The sequence below is a fragment of the Ursus arctos genome, unplaced genomic scaffold (assembly GCF_023065955.2).
Source record: "Ursus arctos isolate Adak ecotype North America unplaced genomic scaffold, UrsArc2.0 scaffold_31, whole genome shotgun sequence".
In the NCBI taxonomy this organism is placed as follows: Eukaryota; Metazoa; Chordata; class Mammalia; order Carnivora; family Ursidae; genus Ursus; species Ursus arctos.
In genome coordinates, this window is record NW_026622997.1 from 29898560 (window position 1) to 29924809 (window position 26250).

The 26250-nt window shown below is 39.8% G+C and overlaps 1 protein-coding gene across 3 annotated transcripts in view; it reads right to left on the bottom strand.

The window, feature by feature from the left end:
- Positions 1 to 24544, bottom strand: part of ILRUN (inflammation and lipid regulator with UBA-like and NBR1-like domains) — an 88945-nt gene extending 64401 nt beyond the window's left edge. For 2 of the 3 annotated variants that reach the window (XM_026482694.4, XM_026482693.4), the window contains exon 1: positions 24174 to 24544. In XM_026482694.4, the coding sequence (XP_026338479.1) occupies positions 24174 to 24331 (158 nt within the window). In that variant the 5' untranslated portion in view covers positions 24332 to 24544. The remainder of the gene's footprint in view (positions 1 to 24173) is intronic. The other variant, XM_057304799.1, reaches the window with a different exon arrangement.
- Between the last annotated feature and the right edge of the window lie 1706 nt (positions 24545 to 26250).

The window sequence follows — 26250 nt, forward strand, 5'->3', positions numbered from 1 at the left end:
ATGCAAAGTCTATTGAGAAAGATTTGGGAACAATTAATCACAACTCAGTGTGGTAAGTGTCAGAGAAGAAACATAACCAAGGACTAAGAAAGTACAGAGGAGGAAATACCTAATTAAAACTTAGGCATTGAGGGAAAGCTTCTTCGACCAGGTAATATCAAAACTGATGGCCTCCTTAACCACCTAGAAGAGGAGTGAAGGAGCAGTTAGACCGAGGGAGAGAATGTGCAAAGGCACACAGATGAAGGAGAGCTGTATGCCTCTTTTCTCTGGGAACCGCCTTCCTTGTCCCCAGGAAAGCAGATATAAAATAAGGAAAGAACATAACAGGTTAGTAAATGACTCTGCTCCAGACCACAAAGGATTAGCCCAGGAATGAATGCCTGACCCAAAGCTGAATTAATTTCAACCCTTCCTGGGGAATTTTGGGACTGGAGCCGAAAGAGAGAGCAATCTCTCCCTGAGTACCTGGAGCTTTTAGTGCCATATTTTGCCCACTGGAAAAGGCACAGAAAAGCAGTCTTTAGAGAAAAAAGACCACAAACTCACAAACGGCCAGAAAGAGAGAGCCTGACAACATTCAAGTCCCTGGTTCCGGTTGTTTCTGAAACCCAAATGAACTTCTAACTTAGGTTCTAAGATATCCTCCCAGTATCTCATTATTAATTCTCATTTTTACTTGGGCTAGTCTGACAGGGTTCTCTGTTCACCACCTCCAATAAAGTCCTGATAAAAGACTGAAGTATTGCAAAAGTGACAAACCCAAAATGTGTAACAAAGTTCAAGTGAAATGAGGCCTCCCCCATCTCAGGCTGGGAAGCCCAGCAGTCCTTGTAGCAAAACAGTTGGTTATACTCCATATGCACTCTAAAGCTACATGGAGCTTTAGGAGCTTTGGACAAGAAAAAGAAATTGCTCACAGAGACTGTGCTAACTTCAGTAAGGTTCTGCAGAACAATCCAATCTGTAAAACACAGTCCAGCCCAATCCAGCCTCCTAGAGAGGAGATGTGACACATAAGACAAGAATATAACGATTAAGCAAAGCCCTTTCTGCCTATAAAGCTAGAGATCCAAAGCCTCTAATGATCAGATAATTACTTAGCTGAATTTCAGCAACCGAATTCTTTGTGCCACTAAGAAACTGTGAAACCCTGGATGAATGAATACAATGTAGACAGCCCCTTTCAAAACACTTCTCACAGGGTTCCCCCAAATGCCATCCCCTCCCCTCATTATAAAGTATTATCTGACAGAAATGCAGCTGGGGAGGGGGGCAATATCCAGGGGTGACATTCCACAGCAGATCTGAGAAAGCTCCAAATCCAGAATTTTCCACCCATGCCCTGAGGTAGGAAGATAAGCAAAACTAAGGAGAATTAAACCTGGTCCCAGCTATTCTCTTCAGCAATCTTAAGAGACTAAAAAGCCTGAATATTACTGGAGTTGGTTATCAAGGGGAGTGAACCAGTAAGAAATGGATGAGGAGCCGTGAACTGCAGTTTTAAAGGAGCTGTATCAGCAGGAGGCTGTAATTATTATACTCCTAGTCAAACCCTAGGTCCAGAAAGTGGCATCTTATCGGAAGGGGAAAGCTAAAGCAGCATGGCCCTCATAAAAGGAACCATCTCCCACCCTGCCCCTACAGCCCCTGCGCTGCTCTCAAGGATGGTCCTGAAGAATATCAGACATGGGGAGTCTTTGGGGGGCAAGCCAGGCTAAACCTTCAATCCTCTGCCAGTGAAATGAGTTAACAGGGGACCATGAGACTTGCTGATTCTATTATACTGCTCCTGCCTGCACAAGACAGTATATGCTCCGTATTCTTCTGCTTATATCCCCAGGCTGAGAAGAGTGTCTGGCACATAGAAGGTGCTTAAAAAATGGAATAAACTAGTAACCAAAAAACAGTGTTTTTCCTTTCTCCTTTTTATCTGGTTTTCCTCTCATGATTATATACTGGGACTACATGACAGAGGGCAGAGGAATGACAACAACAAAAAAATCTATCAGTTAGCCCACAGGCTGCAGGATCATGCAAATGTTTATCTGGACCAATCAAGACCAAACTAGGGAAAGCATAGCTATCATCCCGAGACCTTCAGCTGGTGGGGTGGGGCACCTTTGGCAGTAAGTCACAGTATGACAGCTGGACCTGATTGGGAAGGGGTCATCTCCCACTGGGGAGGGAGATGAGAGCATCTGCACTTGTTACTTGTTTAGGCAATGCCCTCACTTCCACATACGACTCCTTAGGACAGAGTGAGGTCATTCCACAGTTCATGTGAGGGTGGGGGCACCCCAGAATTTGGAACTTAGAGTTCTTCCCACAGTACTCGGGCTATAAACTACACATTTGGGAGCTTTTGACAGTCATGGTTTTCTCCAGCAGAGATAGACAACTGCAAACACCTACATAGAACATACATAAAAAGAAACCTGAGGGGGTGCCTGGCTGGCTCGGTCGTTACAGCAGGCAGTCCTTGATCTCAGGGATGTGAGTTCAAGCCCCACGCTGGACGTGGAGCCTAGTTAAAGAAAAGAAAAAAAAGAAAAAGAAAAAGAAAAGAAAGAAACCTGAGATATTTTAAAGTCCAACTTTTCCTAAAGCCCAAACATATCCAGGTCTTTGGGTTCTGTGTAACATAGCAACACCCTTAAAATACCTCTCTCTGCTCCAACACACACATCTTTAGCATTATCTAGTTTGAAAGTGAGTTTGTTACCTGAAACATAACAGGCCCAGATTAATTCAAAATTACACAGTGTGTCCACTTCTATGTGCCAGACACTATGAACACTGATGTGCACATATCTCTTTGAGACTCTGCTTTCAATTCTTTTGGATACATACCCAAATGTGGAATTACTGGATCTGAGTTAAGTTTTAATTTATCTTTCCAGTTCCTCTTCCACCTCTTGTAACAGACTTTGCACCACACATACAGACTCTATCCTTGACTCTAAATAAATAAATCTTTTTTTTAATTTTTTTTAAAGATTTTATTTATTTGACAGAGAGAGAGACAGCCAGTGAGAGAGGGAACACAAGCAGGAGGAGTGGGAGAGAAAGAAGCAGGCTCCCAGCAGAAGAGCCTGATGTGGGGCTCGATCCCAGAACTCCAGGATCACGCCCTGAGCCGAAGGCAGACGCTTAACGACTGAGCCACCCAGGCGCCCCAATAAATCTTAAAAAAAAAAAAAAAAAAAGGTACAGAGTCATTTCCTTCATTGTAACTCTGCTTTCAAGAACTCAATTACCCATTAAAGATGCATATTTAGAAATAACTCCCATTTTTCTGGTCCCCAATTTAACAGTCATGAATAGTTCCTTAAAAGGCAAACAACAACTAGGCTCAGTGCTAAATGAAATTTTTTAACATACTAACTAGAACAGCGGCCCAGAGAAGACATGAAAATGTATGATACCCAAAAAGTCCCAGGATGCCAAACAGAAAACCTGATTCAGACAAAGCTATCTTCATAAACAAAACATCTGTGGTTTATTGTTATTCATGAAACTTTCTTTGGGACAGAATTTTAAGTAGCAGTTAAGAAATGATCAGGTAAATCTATAATTAAGTATGGTTTTCAAAAGTATGTTTACCTAACAGGAAACTTACAATAAGCCAGCAGTGGTCAAATGTGTCTTATTCTGTAGCCTAGTCAGAGAACTAATACTAGAAACTTTGGGGTTTTTTTATTTTAAAAAAAGGACAAAGTGCCTAAAGGCTAAATTTGTAAACAAACACTCCATGTTCCATTCTCAAATCTAGCTGCTGTTTCCATATACCGAGGAAAATGCACGGACTTTGAAAAGAAATACCACACACCTTTTAGATACACCATTGATTAAAATGCTCTTGTCTTTGAGATCTCTTGATGGCACACTACCTGGGCCGGCTTCAGAGACTCTTCAGTTTCATCTCCCCTAAAGAACACTGCTGACCATACCATCTTTGGAGATAATACAAAAGTCGACCTCAGTATACCTCATCTCCAAAAATACATACTAGAGCACACATCTAAGAGAGAATCTAAAGCCCTTATGATGTTATCAATCTTATTTTCTCCTGTAAGAACAAAAAGGTAAATAAACCTTGACTAAGTTCTATGTAATATGATAAAGCCAATGTAATGTTATTATCATCACCACCAAATAATGCTACATGGCATTAATGCTAACTCTACTCATTCTTCAGCCAACCCATCTCCAAATACTCTATGGCTATATTTGGCTACTCTCTGGTACACAGGAGATAGGTATCTTTAAAAAGCTTACTTACATACTTAAGAGCTAGGAGACTAAATTAAATTAGATGGAACTTGGAGAAATGTGACAAAGGCAGATTTTATGATAGCTCACAAATCTGAGACGACCAAGCCCCTTTTTCTTTTACATAATAATAAAATGACAGTATAAATATGTCAGAGATTGCTGCCATTTTTGAGTAACTAATCACTGAGAACAAACAAGGAAGACAACAATTAAAGACAATTTCCTTAAAAAGTCCTATGACACTTGCAAACAATCTCACATACTCTGTTAATGTTTTCATGTTCTGGGTAACTAGCTACAGATAACAAGTAGTCAGGCCTAGACAGCTCACCCAACTATGGCATTTCCTATACATTACAAAAGGAAGGGATTTTTTTAAAGTACCTACTTAGGGCATCTAGGTGGCTCAGTCGGTTAAGCATCTGCCTTCGGCTTGGGTCAGGATCCCAGTACCCTGGGATGGAGTCCCACATTGGTATCCCTGCTCAGTGGGGAGTCTGCTTCTCCCTCTCCCCTACCCCCTGCTCATGATCTCCCTCTCTCTGTGTGTCTCAGATAAATAAAATATTTAAAAAAATAAAATAGCTACTTACATGCATACTTGCCACCAGGTAGATTACTACCAAAAGAAGAAGAAAAAAAATCACAAAACCATAAAAAAGGGGGGGGGAATCTACCCGATTTGTTTTACAAAGAAAAACTAACAAAAACTGAGGAAAAATTTTTTCTGTAGCTTTTTCTGATTCTTTCTAAAAAAGAGTGGTCTCTCAAAGGGAGAAAACCAAGCAATCACACCAAAATAATGGAAACACAGTGAAGGAACTTATAGATTTCTGGCTTTACAAAAGTCAAGGAATCTCTCTCTCCGGCACCTTTTCTTTGGATTTTCTGTGGCTGAGGATAAAGTAAATACACTTCATTCCACACTATTAAGATATACTAAAAAATAACCAAAAATTTTCTTCATTCAGCATAAAACTCTCCATCACTCTAATTTGGTAAATTCCACTTAAAAATCAGCAATATCTTTACAAAAGACTTGCCAACTAATAAATGAAGGAATAAAAGAACTAGAAAATTACTTTTCTGCAACCCACTCAGGCAATAAACTACTCAGGGCAAGGATCATCAATGGGTACTAATACAGTTAGGAGAAAGATTGCTGGGGAAAAGATAGTCTCTCACAGATTACTTATTAATTACAAAAGAAAAAAAAAGAGGTAGACGCTATCTTAACCAAATAACGGGACAAACTAACAGCATATGCCTCCTGACGTGATACAACAGAAGACACAGAATCATCCATGTATTATTTCTAACAACTATACCAAAAATGTTTAACCTGAATCTAATTGTGCGGAAGCAACCACAGGACACTCTAGAGGACAAATGGGCTGGACTCTTAAAAAATGTCAATATCATAAAACATACAAATGACAAAGGTGAGGGAAACTTCTTCTAGATTGAAGGCAACTAAAGAGACATGGCAATCAAATATAAGATGTCTGAGAAGATCCTGGATTTAAGAAAACACACAACAAAAAAACCCCACGTTATAAAGAGCATCTGGGGAACAAACAGGAAAATCTAGATATGGAATATATATTGGCTAATACTATTGTTTCCATGCTATATTCCTAGAGAGTGACAATAATATTGCAGTAATGTAGGATGATGCCGTTGTTCTTAGGAGATACTTGCTGAAGGGCCAAGGGGTAAAATGTCATGCTGTCCGTATTTTATCTCAAATGGTTCAAGAAAAAAAAAAATGTATAAATCCATACAGAGAATTCTCATATATTGCTGGTGGGAATGTAAATGGCAGTTACTTTGGGAGAGTCTGGCACATTCATAAAAAGTTAAATACAAAATAGCAATCCATTCCTAAGTATCTACTCAAAAGAAATTAAAACACACAGCCACACAAAGTCTTCCTGGAGAATGTTCACAGCAATTTTATTCATAGTAGCCAAAAAGTAGAAACAACCCAAGTGTCCATCAACTGGTAAATGGATAAACAAAATGCTACATATCTATACAATGGAATACCACTCAGCAATAAAAATGAAGGAAATACTGATACGTAAACAGATGCCTCACAAACATTATGCTAAGTAAAAAAAGCCATATACAAAAGACCACATATTATATGATTCTACTGATACCAAAAGTGGAGAAAAACAACTACTTAGAGACAGAAAAAAGATCAGTGGCTGCCTGAGGTTGGGGGGGTAGTAATGGGGACTGTCAGTAGTAAACAGGCAGGGGCACCTGGCTGGCTCAGTTGTTGGAGCTTATGACTCTTGATCTCTGGGTTGTGGGTTCGAGTTCCATGCTGGGTGTAGAGATTACTTAAAAATAAAATCTTAAAAAAAAAAAAACACCAGTAAACAGAAGAAATCTTACTGGAGTGATGAAAATATTATACAACTGGATTATAGTGATGGTTGCTCAATTCTTACTAAAAATCAATTATCCATTTTAAATGGGTTAAAATTTACAATATGCAAATTATGCTTCAGTAAAGGTGTAAAAAATAAAGCAAATGTGGTAAAATAGTGATTATATAGGTTTGCATTGTGCTAGTCTTTTTAACTCTTCTATAGTTTTGAAATTCTTCAAAATAAAAAGCTGGGGGTAGATCAGAATGAACTCTGCAAAACACACACACACCCCTCAAATTTAGTGCTTGTAAATGCAGATTACCTAAAGGAGGTAAAGGACATGTGTAACACAACTGTGAAAGATTTAGGATTGAATAAAAGAAGAGCACAGCACACTGGAATCTAGGGCCAATTTTTATCCAAGGATTTGATTAACAATTTTTCTCAACTTAGGTGTTATTTTTTCCTAATTACACAAGTAATGCATATTTCTTGTAGAAAATTTAGGGATTACAGTGAAAAGGAAAGATTAAGAATTAATTAAAGTATAAAAAAGAAAATAAAAACCAAGTATAATTTCATAGCCAAAGATAACCATTAATAATTTGTTCTTCATCCTTCAGGTAAAACAGTTCCATTTCAGCAAAGGAAAGCTATCTGTATATATAACATCATCACAACTTAATCAATTGGCATGCTGAAATTTTATATCCTAGCCAAACAATCCCATAAATCTTAAGAATGAAAAGGCAAAATAAAAAATTTTAGATGCAAATCCAATGCTTCCTTAAAGATTCCAATTAAAAAATGCATGCACTAGCCTCAGGTCTCCCCCAAAACCCTCCTAAAATACAGGTATGATGCTGCAGGTTGAAAGACTGTGCCCCCCAAAATTCACATGTTGAAACCTAACCCCCACTGCGATGGTATTAGGAGGTGGAGATTCTGGAGGTGATTAGGTCATAAGGGTAGAACCCTCATGAATGGGATTAGAGAGATCCCTTACCTGCTTCCACCATGTGGGCTTTCAATGAGAAGTCAGCCATCTATGAACCAGGATCAGGCCCTCACTAGACATCAAATTTGCTGGCACCCTGATCTGGGACTTCCCAGCCTCTAGATCTTGTGAGAAATAAATTTCTGGTGTTTATAAACCACACAGTCTATGGTGGTGTCATAGCAGCCCGAACAAACTAAGACAAGTGGGGAGGAAAAGTCATAAATTCACAAGGACTGAGTGAACAAGTCAGGAAGCAACATTTGGGGCCCTGGAAGGTAGACAGAGAAGTGGTAAATGACTGAGCCAACCTAAGAAAGTGGAATCCTCCTTAGCCAGCAATGGGGAAAAGTAGAGAAGCAACCCGACTGAAAATGAGGATTCCCAAAAGGTTCGGGAATTAACAGCACCGGGTACCCTACAAATGAAGGTGAAGATACTGATAAAAACAGGAGACTATGCATTTGCCTAAACCCAACAGTTAGACCTGTCTAAACACTGCATATGAAGCCTGGTGAATGCCTCACCCTGGAGGAAACGGGTGGGGCTTTTTTAAGCTCTCACTTAACAAAAACTACAGTCAGGTCCACAGCTTCCAATCCACTTTCTCTGTCCTACTTTTAAATAGGAGTAGACAGCCAAGAACAACCAAATACTTAAGGTAAAGCATCGAATATTAAAGAAAAAGATTATAGCAAGCAGACAGAAATGGAAACTTGGAGAAAACAACACTGAGATCTCCCAGAAAGCAGAGCAAAAAAAAAAAAAAAGGTCAAAAGCTGAAAAGAGAAAACAGAGGACCAGATCAGAAGGTCCAGTATCTAAAAAATAGGAGATCTAAGAAAAGAGAACACAGAAAATAAAGGGGAGGCAATCAAAAGATTAATTCAAGAAATCTCCCAAGAACAAGAGGGCAGTTTCCAGATGGAAAGAGCTCCCCAAAGCTGAGCACAAGGTAAGACAATACATGCTGAAATGTATCACCATCAAACTTCAGGACACTAAGGACACAGCAAAGTTACCAAAAGCTTCCAAAGAGGAAAAAGACAGGATTCACACAAAGAACAAAGAATCAGAACGTTTCTACTGAAAACAGAAGACTAAGGAGCAGTGCCTTCAAAACTCTGAGAAAAATATTTCCAGCCTTAAAATTGCTACCTAACCAAAACTGGGATATCAACAAAGCCTCAGAGTAAAATATAGTTTCAGAATACAAAAGTCTCAAGTTTTATCTCCTCTGCACTCTCAGGAAGTTTAAAAAAATGGGGTCCAGGAAACAAGGTTTCCAACAAAGGGTGGGGAGTAGGAGGAGTGTGAAAGAAATCCCCAGGGTCCCCAGGGTGGTAAGAGCTGTGCAGCACACCCAGAGCCCAACCAGTCCAGATCAGAGGAAGTCAAATGCTCTGCAAGAAACTTCTTCAAAAAGGTAAAACTGATACAATACTGTCTGAACTTATCAAGAAGGGAGGCACAGTTGGTAAGGACTTTGAGGGTAACTTAGGAAAAAATTATCTAAGAGACTGCGCAAACCAAAAGTTAACACAATTATTACCCTTGGGGCAGCAAAAGATTGTACAGAAAAGGAAAATGAATCTAAATACACTAACAGCTCAATTGTCAATAAGCATTTAAACATATAAACTGACTTGACCAAATTACAAATTATTAAAATGGGAGAATGGGAGATAGGGTGAGTAAAACCAACAACTTTCAGCTCTAAATCTTTACACATACAAATTTATCTAATCACCAGATAAAAACAGATATTGTCCTTATATATGAGAAAACCAAGGCACAGAGAGGGTAATAATTTGCCAAAGGTCATACAAATAGTAAGTAGCAGAAGAGCTTTGAACTTTCTTGCTCTTCACCACTACACTGGCTATTAAAGAATGAAATCCTCATCTCCCTGTGGGGAATCAACAGGTAATGATTAAAACTGGAAGGAAAAAAAAAAAAGAAATCAGCAAGAGAGGCAAAAATCTCAAAATCAGGGAAAGAACTGAAAAAGATTGCTTCTGGGGAGTGAAAGAAGGAAAAATGGGTCTAGAATCCCTGTTCTTAATCCCTGCAAAACTACTTTACTTGTGGAAACTATGCATTTATAACTTGGATAAAATGAAAATTAAATTGTGGGGCGCCTGAGTAGCGCAGTCGTTAGGCGTCTGCCTTTGGCTCAGGGTGTGATCCCAGCGTTCTGGGATTGAGTCCCACATTGGGCTCCTCCGCTGGGAGCCTGCTTCTTCCTCTCCCATTCCCCCTGCTTGTGTTCCCTCTCTCGCTGGCTGTCTATCTCTGTCAAATAAATAAATAAAAAATCTTTAAAAAAAAAAATGAAAATTAAATTGTGAGAAGAAAATGTACTTGCCTTTTAAAAATACCTTTTAAGTAAACCTTAAAACTCTTATTCAACTGTAGAAAACTGGACATAAATACAACAGAGGAAAAAGCGCAAAAACAAGCCCAAATAGATATATAAGCATTTGATATATGATAAAGATATCATTTCAAATCTTTGGGGGGGGGACATGAATTTCTCAAAAAATGGAGAAAACGAATCATTTGAAAAAGATTTTAGATATCGATCTCCCACCACACTGCTAAATATATTTTAACTATATGAAAGATTTATATGTAAATTTTGCAATCATAAAACAGAGGTAAATAATAATTATGTAACAATTATGTGGGGAAAAGATTTCTAAGCATGAAACCAAAAGCAGAAATCAAAAAAGACTGCTGGTTTCAACTTCATAAAAATTCACAAAGAAAGTGCCACGAAGTAAAAAAAACATTAAAAACCAACTTAAAGACAAACTGGAGGAAAGGCAAGTATTTAATAAGATGTTCATTTCCTTAACATGCAAACAACTCAAGTCAATGAGAGAAAGAAAATCCAATTGAGGTAGGCAGGAAAACACTAACAAGTCATAAGAAAGTACAAAAAGCTGGGGGAAAATACAAATAGTCAATAAAGATATGGAAAGATGTCCTACCTCATTCATAATTAAAGCACTACAAATTAAAATGAATACACTTTTAACCTACCAGACCAGCAACAATGTAAAGACAAAGATCATTCCTGGGTTGATAAAAGTGTGTGCCAAACAAGCACTCTTGCACATTGATAGTAAAAATGAAATTTGTTACAATATTTTTGAAGTGAATTTGTTATTACCTATCAAAATTTAAATTGCCCATACACCCAACCCCAGCAATTCCACTTCTAGAACTGTACCTACAAGTATATAAACATACCTGTACCACAGCAGCTTTATAAAAGCAAATACCTGGAAACCAGCTATCCATCAAAAGGACATATTTAAATAAAATATGGTCAGCCACAGTGAAATAAATACCATGCACCCATTAAAAGAAATGATGTCCACAGCATATTGTGAAGTTAAACTAATCTGACAACAGTATGTATAGTATGATTCCCTTTGCATGTGTGTGCACATGGGGGAGAGATAAGACCCCTAATACAAGTATTCTACAGATCATGTTCTCCCAGGTCGAAAATCTACATCTACAGATCATGCTTTCCCACTCAGGAAAACCCTTGACAACTGAAGTAGATGATGGATCTGAAAACGACCTGGCCCAAAGTCTTTACTTGACAACGTATCAAAGTTTGCTTTAAAGCACTGTGGAGGAGAAAACTTCCCAACAAGACCTAACATTTAAGACCTAAAGACATCTATCAAGAACTACTTTCATTGACTTTAAACTATCTGTACAGAAGACAGTTCTTTGGGGGGGGGGGGGAGACTGTGGGAGGAAGGATTTAAATCTGCATGTAGAATGGTCTAAAGTATAGCAATAACTTCTCATTAGCATACATATGGACTCTGTGACCACTCTGATCAAACACAGGTCTACAGAGGTACACAATGTCTCTGAAAAAAACAGAATAACGGCCACTTCTGGAGAATGAGTTCAGAGGGGGAAAACCCAGGAATTTATGTACTACCTAAACTTCTCACAAGAAACATGTACTATAGTTTTATAATTATGTATCTAAATAAAATTTTAAGAAGTTAAAAAACAGGAAACTGAAAAAACGTGCAAGCTATAACTTACACATATCAATTCTTAAAATGACAAAGATACCAAAAAGCAAGGACATTTACAGGTATTAAAACTATGTACAACAACATTTGGGAAGGTACACAGGAGACTGAGAGTAGGTACCATTTCTGACAAAAGACACAAAATCTAGAATCAAAAAAAAACCTTACCTTTCATTGAAAAATCTTTGGTAGTTTGAATTATGTTTTTCATAATAATGATTATATTTTAATGTATGTAGATGATTCAGCAATAAAATAGAACAGAATGAATTTCCATAAATGATCCCTGCTACAACATGGCTAAACCTTGAAAACAGTATGCTCAGGAAAAGAAGTCAGCTTCAAAGGCCACATGCTGCATGTTTACAGTTACATGCAATATCCAGAACATGCAAATTCGGGAGAGACAGACAGCAGAATGGTGGCTGCCTGGTGCTGGGGGGTAAGAGGACGGACCACAAATTGGCATAAACTTTACTGGAGGGGCGCCTGGGTGGCTCAGTCAGTTAAGGGACCGACTCTTGATTTCTGCTCAGGTCAGGATCTCAGGGTTTTGAGATATAACCCCACCTCAGCCTCCATGCTGGGAGTGGAGCCTGCTGAAGATTCTCTCTCTCCCACCCCCACTCCCTCCCCAACTCCAGCACTCTCTCTCTCAAAAAAAAAAAAAGTAAAATACTATTCTCCTGGTGAGAAAAAAAAATTGACAAAAAATTAATGACTCTGAAATTAGGATGATGGGTACACAGGATTCATTATACCTTTTTTTTTTTCAAAATAAAAATATAAATTTAAAAAATAGTCAATGCACACACATAAAACTTCAGATTTCACCAAGCAATCAAAGAAATGCAAACTAAAACATGTAATGCCTTTTATAAACCTACCCAGCAAAAATTTAAAAATTCCCAGGAAACAAGTTTTCTAATGCCTAACTGTTCAGATTATTAATTGTTACATTCTTCATGAAGGCTGTCTGTCAATGTTCAACAACCTTCAAAAGGGGGGAGGTGCCTGGGTGGCACAGTCGTTAAGCGTCTGCCTTCAGCTCAGGGTGTGATCCCAGCGTTCTGAGATCGAGCCCCACATCAGGCTCTTCCGCTAGGAGCCTGCTTCTTCCTCTCCCACTCCCCCTGCTTGTGTTTCCTCTCTCGCTGGCTGTCCCTGTCAAACAAATAAAATCTTAAAAAAAAAAAAAAGAACCTTCAAAAGGGCACACCTTTGACCCGGCAAGTCCACTTCTAAGAATTTCTCCAGAATAAATACATAGGCTATGCATCACAATTTCTTAAAACATTAAGAAAGTGAGAAGAAAATAATTAGGCAAGCGAACAGACATTTATAATAGTGAAAAGGAACAACAACAAAATCAATAAATGGCTTCTTAACTAAAGTTACAAAATAAGTAATGGAATACTAGCAGCCATGAAAAATAGACATGGCAAGATATCTGTGCTTAGTGAAAAAGCAGGCTGTAAAGCATTATGTGTTATATTTTAACTTAAAATATACAGCATATAAATATCTATATATGCATATATGTGAACACAAACTGACAGCGGAGTAGTATTACAAGTGGCTTTATTTCTTTATTGTCTTCCTTCAACATTTCTGAATTTGCTGGTTTTCTGTATTCAGTATTACTACATTAACAGTCAGGAAAAAAAATTTCCACTTTCCAAAAAAGCACACTTCCTTACCAAAAAAAAAAAAAAAAAAAAAAAAGGACAAAGGGCATGTTCAGCCAATTCATAAAAGAAATACAAATGGACATTTAAGACATAAAAGTACTCATTAGAAATGACAAAATACAAATTAAAACGTCACTTTTTTAATCTACAAAACTGAAAAAAAATTTTTTTTGATTATAATATGCTGCATTGATGAGGTATTAAAAGAACAGTTACACAGTAGTGGCGGAAATACAAATCAGCCTGACCTTTATGAGAGAGACAATTTGGCAATTAAATATTAAGAGCATTACAAGCCACGTTTATCTTTAGAACAGCTATCTAATTCTAGGAAAAAATTCTAAGGAAATAATTAAGGATGCAAGCAAAGATTTACCTACAAGGATATTCAATACTGAGTTTATAGTGATAAAAAATTAAAAACAACCCTGATATCCAACAAAAAAGGATTATTGAGTTATTCTATATCCATGTAACGGAATACCATGAAGTCTTTAAAATTAAGTAAAAGTGCAAAATCGTATTAAAAATACAATAGTCATAAAAGATTTTAAGTGAAAGCAGGTTACAAATAGTGTGTGTCGTGGTTGAAGAGTATCCACCAAAATTCACATCTGCCCAGAACCTCAGAAAGTTATCTTATTTGGAAATAGTCTTTGCAGATGCAATTAGTTCCGAAGAGGTCAGATTAGGCTGGGCCCCAAATCCAACTGACTGGCGTCCTTCTGGTGGGGGGGAATCCGGACACACACACAAGGAAGAAGGCCATGTGACTACTGAGGCAGAGGTCGGAGTGAAACGGCTACGAGCCTAGGAAACCCAAACAACGCCTTCAGAAGCTAAGAAGGGGTAAGGGAGGGTTCTTCTCTAGAAATCATCAGAGGGAGCACAGACCGGCTGATGCCTTGACTTCAATTTCTAGCCTCCAGAACTGTAAGAGAATAACTTTTTGTTTCAAGCCACCCGGTTTGTGGTAATTTGTTACGGCAGCCCTAGCAACCCACATAGTGTATAAAACACAGCAATCAGGAGCACAGCCTCTCGTCCCAGACTGCTTACATCTGAATCCTATTCCTGCTACTTATTACCCATGTAACTTTAGGCAAGTTATTTAACCTTACCAAGCCTCTTTTCCTTTTCTGTAAAATGAGGATAACAGTATTTATTTCCTAAAATTATTGTGAACATTAAATTATAGAGTAAACAATCACTTGAAACAGCACCTGGAATATAGTAAATACTCCACTTTCGTAAAGCAAACAGGTACACACACGCGCGTATTAGAAAAATACAGATGAAAAGGTTAAAATCATTTATCCCTGGCTCTGTGAGTATGGCTTATTTTTGTTTCCTTTTTGCTGACTGGCACTTTCTAGCTTATTTGCAATGATTTATGTCACAATAAAATGTTATATCGTAATAAAATCGTTATTTTTAAATTAAAAAAAATTTAAAGGCAGTTTGTTCCCAGTTGTATGCAAAACCCCATCCCTCAGCCAGTGATTTCTATTCTCCCAAAGCCTATTATCAAAGTATTTTTTTAAACAAATTAAAAAGCAAAATTAACTTTAGAAAAAAACTCCTGGGGCGCCTGGGTGGCTCAGTCAGTTAAGCGTCTGCCTTTAGCTCAGGTCATGATCCCAGGGCCCTGGAATTGAGCCCCACATCGGGCTCCCTGCTCCGCGGGGAGTCTGCTTCTCCCTCTCCCTCTGCCTGCTGTTAACCTCCCCTCTCTCTCTGTCAAATAAATAAAATCTAAGAAAGAAAAGAGAAAGAAAACGAAAACAAGACTGGCTGACCAGAAAGCACTCTAGAAGCACCGTGCGTATCATTCAATCGAGTAGCAGGCTGTTGCTCCGTAATAGGCTGTGAATCACTGACCTCAAGCACAATAATTCAAGTGTGAACCCTTGGAAACACTTCACAGAGCCAAGGCCCAAACATAAGAAAACACAACTGTTCATTTTTTAAAGTGAGTCTTTTAGGGGTGCCTGGGTGGCTCAGTCAGTTCAGCGGCTGCCTTTGGCTCAGGTCGTGATCCCAGAGTCCTGGGATGAGCCCCACATTGCGCTCCTTGCTCAGCAGGGAGCCTGCTTCCCCTTTGCCTCTGCCTGCTGCTCCCCCTGCTTGTGCGCGAGTGCTCGCTCGTGCTCACTCTGTCAAATAAATAAATAAAATCTTTAAAAAAATAAAAAAATAAAGTGAGTCTTTTAAAATCCAGTACACAGTAAATTCAGTGGGGCTAAGTTCCATATTTGGAATAAACTGCTCCCTTCCCAAGATACACATTGACTTTGACAAATCATTAGAAAACCACTCACAAAATCAATTACTCTTACCAGTGAAAAGTATATCAGTTTCATCTGCACAAGGTGATTTAATAATAAGAATTAAACCTCTTTCATGAGTTTCGGTCTTGTGTCTGGGGGTCCCTAAAAAGTTTAACTTATTTTTTTTTTTTTTTTAAAGATTTTATTTATTTATTCGACAGAGATAGAGACAGCCAGTGAGAGAGGGAACACAAGCAGGGGGAGTGGGAGAGGAAGAAGCAGGCTCCTAGTGGAGGAGCCTGATGTGGGGCTCGATCCCATAACGCCGGGATCACGCCCTGAGCCGAAGGCAGACGCTTAACCGCTGTGCCACCCAGGCGCCCCCCTAAAAAGTTTAACTTATAAAATGTGTTCCCTGACAATATCTCATAAGCAAATTCAGATGAACTCACTAGTTAACAGATTTTGCTCTTACCACAGCTTAACAAAATTTTAATAATTACATGTAATTAATGGATGAAAGTCTGTTGCTCAACACAGTGAAAGAATTCTACTCTATTTGAAGAGGTCAAATCTACCACTGCACTTTTAGAAAACTACATACCTATTTGGTCATCCTATCCAAGTATCTTGACAAGTAACTCAGTACAAGGGCTGTAGTATCCACTATACTGGATAGGAAGAACTATTATTCAAATTACAATACCACTGTTAAAAAAAAATACACACACACGCACACACGTATACACGTGCGCACACAGAAAATTCTCTAAGTATATGTGCATGCAAAATTCTATAGGCATGAAATTTTCTAAAAGGTACAGAAGAAATAGGCTTCCTGGTCAGCCAGGAGTCTGCTTCTCCCGCTCCCTTTGCCCCTCCCCGCACTGTGCACTCACGTGCTCTCTCTCTCTCTCTGCATCAAATAAATAAAATCTTTAAAAAAAAGAGAGAGAGAGAGAGAGAGATGCTAGAAAGGTAGAGGCAGGTAAACCAGGACCGATCTTTGGAGGGCCCTGAATGTCAAGTTAAAGTTCTGTTCTTTATCTGGTATGCAACAAGGGCACTGTTAAAGGTTTTTAAGAAAAAAATGGCCTAGATCAAAGCTGTGATTTAGAAAGATTAATCTGGTAGTGGTATGTCCACAAAATGAATTGGAAGGAAGAGAGCCAGGTGTAGAAAGCCAATTTGGAGAGTATTTCTATTAACGTGGTGGCAAGGGGAATGGAAAAAAGAGCAAGGAAGTGCACTGTAGAGTGGAAATAAAATGGGGTTTGGCAAATGATGTGAGGTGTCCAGGAACAAGAGGGCACTGGATAGAATTCAGTTCAAGCCTAACGTCTGGGAGACCAATGGAGCTACTGACAGAAAAGGGAAAAATCAGGAAGAAAAGCTGGCTGGTAGGATGGGGAAAAGGATAAATTGACCTTTTAAAAACACATTTAGTTTTGGGCGCCAATAGAACATCCATAACATTTTTCCCCATCAGAAAACCTTGCACACTTTTCTGGCCCAATTTTTAGGTTTAGCTGAAGACAGTATTTAATACAAGTAAAGGATATATTTAATGCAGAGTCAATGAGAAGCCAGTCCCAGAGCATATGACATGATCAAAATTAAGCTACACAGGATTAAGTTGGACTCCTACCTCACATCCTATACAAAAATTAACTCAAAATGGATCGGTGGCCTAAATATAAGAAGTGAAACTGTAAAACTCTTAGAAGAAAACATAGAAAAATCTTCACAACCTTGGATTAGCAATGGATTATTAGATCTAATGCCGAAAGCACAAGGAACAACAAAAAATTAGATAAACTGGACTGCATCAAAATAAAAACATGTGCGCTGAAGGACATTATCAAGAAAAATGAAAAGATAATCTACAGAATGGGAGACAATACTTGCAAATCACATATCTGACAAGGGTCTAGTATCCAGAATATATAAAGAACTCTTACAACTGAACAAAAAAAGACACACAATCCAACTAAAAAAAGCAAAGGACTTGAATAAACACTTCTCCAAGGAAGCATACAAATGGCTAAAAAGCATATTAAAAGACATTCAGTACCATTAGTAATTAGAGAAATAAAAAACAAAATCACAATGAGGTACCACTTCATACCCATAAGAATGGCTATAATTTAAAAAAGGAAAATAACAGTGGTTGGCAAGGGAAAGAGAAATTGGGACAGACCTTTGTTCATTGCTAGGGCGATATAAAATAACTCAACCGCTGTGCAAAATAGTTCGGTGGTTCCTCAAAAAGTTAAACACAATTACCATAAGATCCAGCAATTCAACTCCTCAGTATGTAACCAAGAGAAGTAAAAACAGGTACTCAAACAAATACATGCACTATCCACAATAGCCAGAAATTGGAAATGGCTTGGATGTCCAAAAACAAATGAATGGCTAAACTGTGGTAGCAACATACACGGAAACACTACTTAGCCGTAAAAAGGAATGAAATACCGATACCTGCCATACAACATGGATGAACCTTGAAAGACACTAGACACAGGACTAAATCGTAGGACTCCCTTCATATGAAATATCTGGAACAGGTACATGTTTAGGCAAGAATTCAGACTGGTGATTGTCAAGGCAAGGGGGAGAAAATGGACCTGGGTGGTTGCCAGGGCTTGGGTTTCCAGGAAATGAAGAGCAACTGCTTTAACAGGTGTAGGGTTTCCTTCTGGGGTGATGAAAATGTCCCACTAGACATAGGTGGTAGCTACTACACTGTGAATACACTGCCACTGAACTGTTCACTTTGTCATGGTTTTATTTTATGTTATGTTGATTTCATCTCAATTTTTAAAAAATCAACAATATTCCAAACAAAAAATAAAAATAAGCTCCATGTCTTGTCATTCCTGATTTCCATTTGTCACATTCTCGCCAAGCCAAGATCCTAGATGACTCGGCTCCACTTGCTCCCTCCTGGTTTCACTCAGTTAACATCCTCTACCTACAATACACTACTTTTCCATCAATTCAAATCCCCTAAGTATTTCAAAACTTCTATGAACACAACTTACCCATAGCAGTCATTGAATCTCTGTGAATCACTGGTTCTATTTGATTCAGTCCATTCCTACCCGTTCTGAAATTTTATTCAGTTACTTTAGTGCTGATATATGAATGTTTCGTCATTATCCTCAAACTTTTCTCTGATCATTTCAGACATGTTATTTTCCTATTAGAGCACAAATTATAATAGTGGCTGTCTTCTACTTTTTGCATTACACTGTCTGCTAAGGATCTATCCAGATTACATTTATTTAAATACTGTCTGGTTGAGAGTTTTTGCTGTTAAGTGCTACACAAATTTTGTGTGGAAGGAGTGGGAAGATTAAGAGATGGTGAAGAAACCACCTCCACCCACCCTAGCTATAACAGAGATTATTTTGACTTCATCTATGATCAGAAATACAAGTCCCGCAGTAATACTGTTTGTAAAGACTTCCTGTAGGACAACAATGTACTTTTTACTGTGTTTCTTTTAAAACTAAAATGAATCTAGATGCTCTCTTTGTAAACTTTTTTATATTATACCCAGAGTCCCAACTTGTATGTGCCACTCAAAAAAGGTAAGAACAAAGTAAAAAAGAACTCCAAAGCAACAACTCCCAACCTTCTTAAAAATGTCATAGAGTGTGGGGCACCGGGGTGGCTCAGTTGGTTGAGCATTCGTGTGCTCAACAGGGAGTCGGCTTGAGAGTCTAGCTCTCCCTCACCCTTTGCCCCTCCCCCACACTCTCACTCTCCATCTTCCCCTCCCCCACTCTTGCCCTCTAAAAAAATAAATCAAATGTTTTTTAAAAAGTCATAGAGTGCACAACACTCTGTCATTGAGTGTTATGCAATCCTTCCCTACCCTCTTCCTAAAACTGCTGCTTGGCACACATTATTTTCCAGAAACCCAGTATTAGTATCACGGTTTATCTATTATAAAGGGACTTTTCCTGGACTCATGCATATAAACCAGAAAGTGGATCAGAAACTCATTTACCATGCAGATGACTGAGAAATGGATTAAGATCAGGCAGGAGAGGTACTGTGAAATAAGAGGTACAACTGATTTTCACATCTAGATTCTGATTTTGCTTCATTTTGTCAGTTATACCTTTATTTTATCCAGTCAGGCGCCTCTGACAATGTTGACAAAATCAACAGGACATGACTGTATAAAAATGTCTTTCCCTAGTTACTTTTCTAGAAAACATCTGTTCCACCCATGATGGGCACATGTAATGTTCCAAAAAATACACATTACTTCCTGAGGACACCTGCAGGTAACCTAGGATGTTTTAACACCACAATTGCAAAGCACCAGCCAAATGAACAGTCAACACTATATGCTAGTCAAAACTGTATTTATACTTGTACCAAGAAATAAGGCCAGTATTAATTCCTAAGTTAATGTCCTCTAAAAATCCAGAAGTATTAAAAAATAAAATCAAATCTAGGGGCGTCTGGTTGGCTCAGTTGGTAGGTCATGCAACTCTCGATCCCAAGGTCTTGAGTTCGAGCCCCATGTTGGGCATGGAGCCTACTTTAAGTAACTAACTAAACAAATAAAATCTACAAGTGTTATTTGCCTCTTGTCACAAATGCTAAAGAACAACTCACTTTAAAAACACGAGACAAATGATTTTGAGGGCCAGAAGTGAAGTTAAAATCTTACGTTACACTAAACTGTACACTTAAAATTGGTTAAAACGGTTTTATGTTAAATTTTTTAAAAAATCATATGTAAGTTCTCTGAATCATGTTGGTTTCACCTTAAAACAAATAATATCTATTAGGCTACATTAAAGGATAAGAAACCACCAAATTGAATGTGCTTAAATTATAAATGGTTAAAAAGCTTTAGTGATTTGAATTAACAGAAACTTTCTGATCTCTTAAGGAAGGTGTTTATTAGATAGATAGTCTCCATCTCCAAGGAGGGTATAAGCAACTAAAAAGTTTTAAATTATAGTAAGAGAGATTTCGTTTTGACAAAATTCTAACTAGAAAAGTAATTAAACACTATAATAAGGTATCATGCAAATCTCTGCCCTCAGGGATGCAAGAATAAGCTATCTTGGAAGGATTATATGCAATTCTTCAGGAAAAACTGGAATGAACTAGAGAATCTCTTAAACCAGCTTCCAGTTTTATAAACTCAACAGCCCAGTAGTGTCTCTGCAAGACATTCTACCTACAGAAAGTTAGAGTACTCTACAAGTCATTTCAGTTTGCTTCAGATACTGGGTCTTTTCACCACACCATTTATTCACTTTATGTACTCACTTAGGAACTGAAAATTGACTACTTTTGTTAAGAGGCAGTTCCGTCAACTTCCAGCAGCATGGCCGCCAGCTCAGGTAAAAACACTACAAAAATGCTTAAACTGAAACATACTTCGTCCCAAATTAAACAAATAGAAATATCTACATAATGTACAACGAGCTAAAGACAAGTGGTAAAAATCCTTTATAGGGTTTTATAGGATAATTTACAAGGATAATTTTATAGGATAATTTACAAGGCCAAACATTCAATTTAGTCAGTTCTTCAACAGCTTCTTAAAAAGTTGTTACTAACAACAAAAAAATACTTACTTTTGAAAACAAAAGCATAGTCTTTCCAACTCAAGTTTCATTTTAGAAAACTTATGGCCTTCATTTTAAAATAACGATTTTTAATTAACCACATTATTTTCTAACAGTTATCAAGCAACTGAATGGTGGGTATTTATTAAAACCCACAGCAGGCACTTATGAAGTTACAGTAAAGTTAATCATCTCAAATTCAACAGGTTAATCACAGCAATTTGAGATTTTGCCAACCTGTATTAGGACTATCTCAACAGTTTACAAAATTGGACATCAAATGACACTTAAAAACAATACATTTCTAGACTATATATTTCTTAAACAACACACAAATGTTTTGACCAAGTACACATGCATGACTGTATTTATTTTAACTAGATTTTATTAATTATGAGTATTTATTTAGAACAAAAATCTAACAAGACAAATTCGGTCAGGTCAAAACAGGAATCAAAATACAATACTGGAGCTAACTGATTTCATTAGAAAGAAAAGAATACCAAGCTCTCGCTATCTCCCTCTCACATAAAATCTTAAAAAAATAATGATTCTTCATTTTATAAACAAAGACAAAAAATATGACTTCTACACCCAAAAAATAAGGTAATATGGCTTAAAGCTGAGTTATCACTTAATTGCCTGGATTCCTAAGAAGCTACTAACTTCTAACTGCTTTAAAACCTGAACCCATCTTTTAATGGCTCACTGCTTTGCTTAGAAATGTATCACACCTTGTTTCATACAGAGATGCCATCTCGTTAGAATACATGCTGCTCCATGCCTTTAAACTTAATAATTTTTTATTAAGAAATTCAATAAAATTTTTATAATGCAACTATAATTTTTAAGTTATTTTTTTTCTTATCCACATTGAGCCTCACCTTTCACAACACCTAAAAACAAACAATCTTAGATGTTAAACACACACACCTCAAACATATAAAATTCATTACACTGGTTTTGTAGCCATAATAATTATACTAATAAATACTGACTCTAAAGAACTAAAAACTTACAGGGGCAGGGTTTAAATGGTACGACTCACAAGGGGGTGGGGAGAAATAATGATCCTCCCCTACCAAACTGGCCGCAACAATATGCCAAGTTTCCTATGCTGAACTAGTGTAAACAAGGAAGAAAAAAAGCTGGGGGTAGGAAGTAGGCAGGCAAGAGAGCCCTGGTCAAGATACAACTTTACTTCTAAATTTCACCAGTGTAATACCTGTTCTCAATGTTTTCAATAACCCCACCAAGGACTATTTAAACACCACAGGTCGGTGTTCAGAACTACTGTAGGCTGTAGTCCCTCTCTTAGATAATCCCAGACATAAAAGATAGAAGTGGGGGTCACAAATGCTTCTTCAATTATAAAGACTATCTCCTGCACTGAATGCCTCAAAAAGTTTCTAAACATCTGGAAATTCAATCCCACTCTTGCTATTAACAATCAAGTTTAAAGATAAAGTAACAGGACCTACAAATGATGCTACCAAAAAAAAAAAAAAAATCACACATCACCTTTGGTGTGACACAGCTACAAGTAAGATGAGCATCATTCCAGACAGGACTAGAAGAGGAATGGGATAAAGACTAGGCTTACAGCCTCTTTTTTCTGGCATTGCCTGAGGCATTCAGTGGACGTGGAATAAAGGGGAAGCTGGTTGTACAAGTGATGCCAAGAGAAACAAGATTCCACATGTCAGGGGACTGAATGCCCAAACACACAGAGCAAAGGGCACTCATCCCCTGGCTTTCTGACCAAAGAAAAATGAGTTGTTTCACCTGAAATCCTTTGAAAGGAAGTCTAATGGTCTCTATCACTCACCCTAAGTGAACTCAACAGCCCCTCCTCAGAGAACAAGGAGAAGCCCTGCTTATCAAAAATAGCAAGTGCTACATCCAATGCCAAGAAACACTCCTTTAGTCTAAGTGCCATGGTCTTCTGCCCCAATTCTACAAGGAGACTCCAAGCCAAAAAACTTGGTTTCCAGCCTAAGCCAAGTTCTCCATTTTCCCAAACATCCCCAACAACCGAGCTTTATTTCAGATAAGCCTCTCTCCACTCTGGCATTCTGGAGCCCAGGGCTCCAGGCCCCCAGAAAGTTCCCTCCTCCAAGATAATCTCCTTTTCTTCACGTTTCCTAGGGGTTTTCCAGAGCCTGCCCTAGGTCTAGCACTCCCGGTCCTCCGTTAGTAGATCTGCTCGTAGATCCCACTCCTCCCTGGCACAACTCTTCGGAAAGTCATCTCTCTTACCGTACTCACTTGTCCTCCCCCATAATATTTTTTTCCTTTTTTCCCTATCTGCCCTCGAGTGGAGAAACACACACACACACACACACACAATATCTATTCGCAGCTCCTAACTCCCAAGTCTCTCCCGTGCCCCAGGTTCTTCCATTAACACCTAATTCTCTCCCGGAGCTCCCCCCTCATCCCTGTCTTCCTCACCTAACTCCATACCCCAAGCTTTTTTCCCACTCCCCAAATTCAGATTTCCTGTGCTGTTTACTCTTGACCAACAAAACAGCTCTCTTGCTTCCAGGTCTACTTCTATGCCTCGATACTCAAGTCTTTCCCCTCTTCCCACGTTCCTCGGCCCCTAATTCTCTGTAGAACCTCAGGAGCCCCTCCCCAATCTCCCTTCCGTCCCTCCTGCACTCCGTGGCCCCGCACTCACCTCGTACGTCCTCTCTAGCCTTGCTCAGCCCCCAAATTTCTCCCATGTCCCTGAGGCTCCCCCACATGCCCTCCACGCCCCGGGAAGGGGGTGGCCCTCAGTGCCCGCCCGGCCCGCCCTGCCGCCCGGCCCGGGTGTCCCTTCGCTTCCCCGCGGGCCCCAGGGCTGGCGCGGCGGGGCCGGCTCACCAGTTGGTCATGTCCAGGAAGAAGGCGCAGCCGGCCGGGTTGAGCTGGAAGCCGAGCAGCCGCTGGAACTCGGAGATGAGCACGTCCTTATCGGTGGTGCCCAAGCAGCTGAACTTCTGCATCAGCTCAGGGTCCAGGTCCACGTCCATGCCCTCCATGGCTGAGGCCGGACACCCTCTTCCCCGCCTCCTCAAAACCGAGCCGCCGCCGCCGCGCCGCCGGGCCCGGGGTCCGGGAGGGGGCCCGCTGCTAGCTGGCGCCGCGACCCCGCTCCTTTGAGGTAGGCCCCGGGCCTCTCACCGCCTCATAGGGATAAACTCACTCAGCCACTCACTCACTCTCTCGCTCCCCCCCCTCCCACCCCCCCCAGCGCCGCCGCCTCCGCCGCCGCCGCCTCTCGCTTCTCCGCCGCCTCCGCCTCCTCCCGCGCCGCGCCCACTGCGCAAGCGCCGCCCGCCCGTGCCCCGCCCCTTCCTCTCTGGGAGCCCCGCCCCTCGGTGGCGTCACAAACCCGTGACGTCCCCCGCGTGACCTCACCGCGGTGGAGCGAGGGGGCGGGGAGTGGGAAGAAGGAAAGGGACCGCCTGGTGGCTGAGGGTGACTCCTGGCCTGACCTTCTCCTCGCTCCGCCCCCACTGTCAAGGGGAGGAGTTAAAGCCCGGGGTCTGGGGAGAAGCTCCGGGATTTCCGTCTACCGCAGTTCCACCATTTTGCAGGTGAGGAAACAAGTCTGGGAGGAGAAGAGACTAGGGCAAGGTCAAGTACCAAAGTGCACGCAGGACACAGTCTTCTTGGGCAGGGGTTTGCCCCTCGCCCTGGAAGGGCTTGTTTGCATAAGTTTTAAGAGGTGCTTTCCTGGGTCGATATTGCCGTGAATCCTTGGTTCCCAGCCACCCTTCGTAATGGTTACTACAATTTATCAGCGCTGTTTCTGTTATGCAACAGTAGTATCAAGTCTCTGGAAAGTAAAGGAGGCCTGGATACGAACGTCAGTCACAGATCCAGAGAGCAACACACGTAATCTCCCACCGATTCTGTCAAGACCAACCCACTCAAAATAAAGGTTAAGTCACGAGAATTTGGCATGCCTTCTGTTTTTAAAATAGAAAGCACAATATCGCTGTAGATACGGTACACCTGCCTGGTCAAGGCCCCATTTCAAGATCAAAGAGTGAGAAACGCAGCATAGGGACCATCTTGACCCCCTTGCATTCCTATTTGCCCAACACCGCTACATCCAAAGGGGGAAAAGATGAGTAAGAAATGGCCTTCTGCCTTCAAGTAGCTCTCTGTTTTACAAATAAGGAAAGTGAGATCCAGAAAGCTTTTAAGTCTTGTCCAAAAATGCAGAGCAGTAAAACTAGAACCCACCTTTCAGATTCCTGATGGGGTATGTTTTCCACAACAATTTCAACAGCAGACAGCACTAGAATAAGTGACCAGTAGTGTCTGGGTTGCTAGGAGGTTTTAGAAAGGGAAAGCATTTTGCCTCCTTCTGTCCCTGTACCAAATAAGACTTAGTAAAATATAATGGCTTTAAAAGCCTGGGTTCTGGGTCACACAGGTTTAGGATTCAAATTCTCATTCTGCCTTGGGGCGCCTGGATGGCTCAGCCTTTAAGCATCTGCCTTAGGCTCAGGGCGTGATCCCAGCGTTCTGGGATCTAGCCCCATATCAGGCCCCTCCGCTAGGAGCCTGCTTCTTCCTCTCCCACTCCCCCTGCTTGTGTTCCCTCTCTGCTGGCTGTCCCTGTCAAATAAATAAGTAAAATCTTTTTTAAAAAATTCTCATTCTGCCAATTATTGATAATCACAGTGCCTGCCTGGATAGGATTGCTGTGATAATTAAATGAGAGAAAATATGTAAGCTCAATACAGTGCCTATTCCATAAAAAACACTTCAAGAAATGGTAACTATTGTGGCCACAAACATAAGATGACTATGGGAATAGACAATGGTACTAGTAGCCCAGGTTACTTCTTCACCTGGCTCCCCTTCTACTTCATTTCCCTTTCTTGTCCTCTATTAAAATATGAAATATATGCCCTTTCTCCAGTGATTTTTTTTCCCTCCAAAC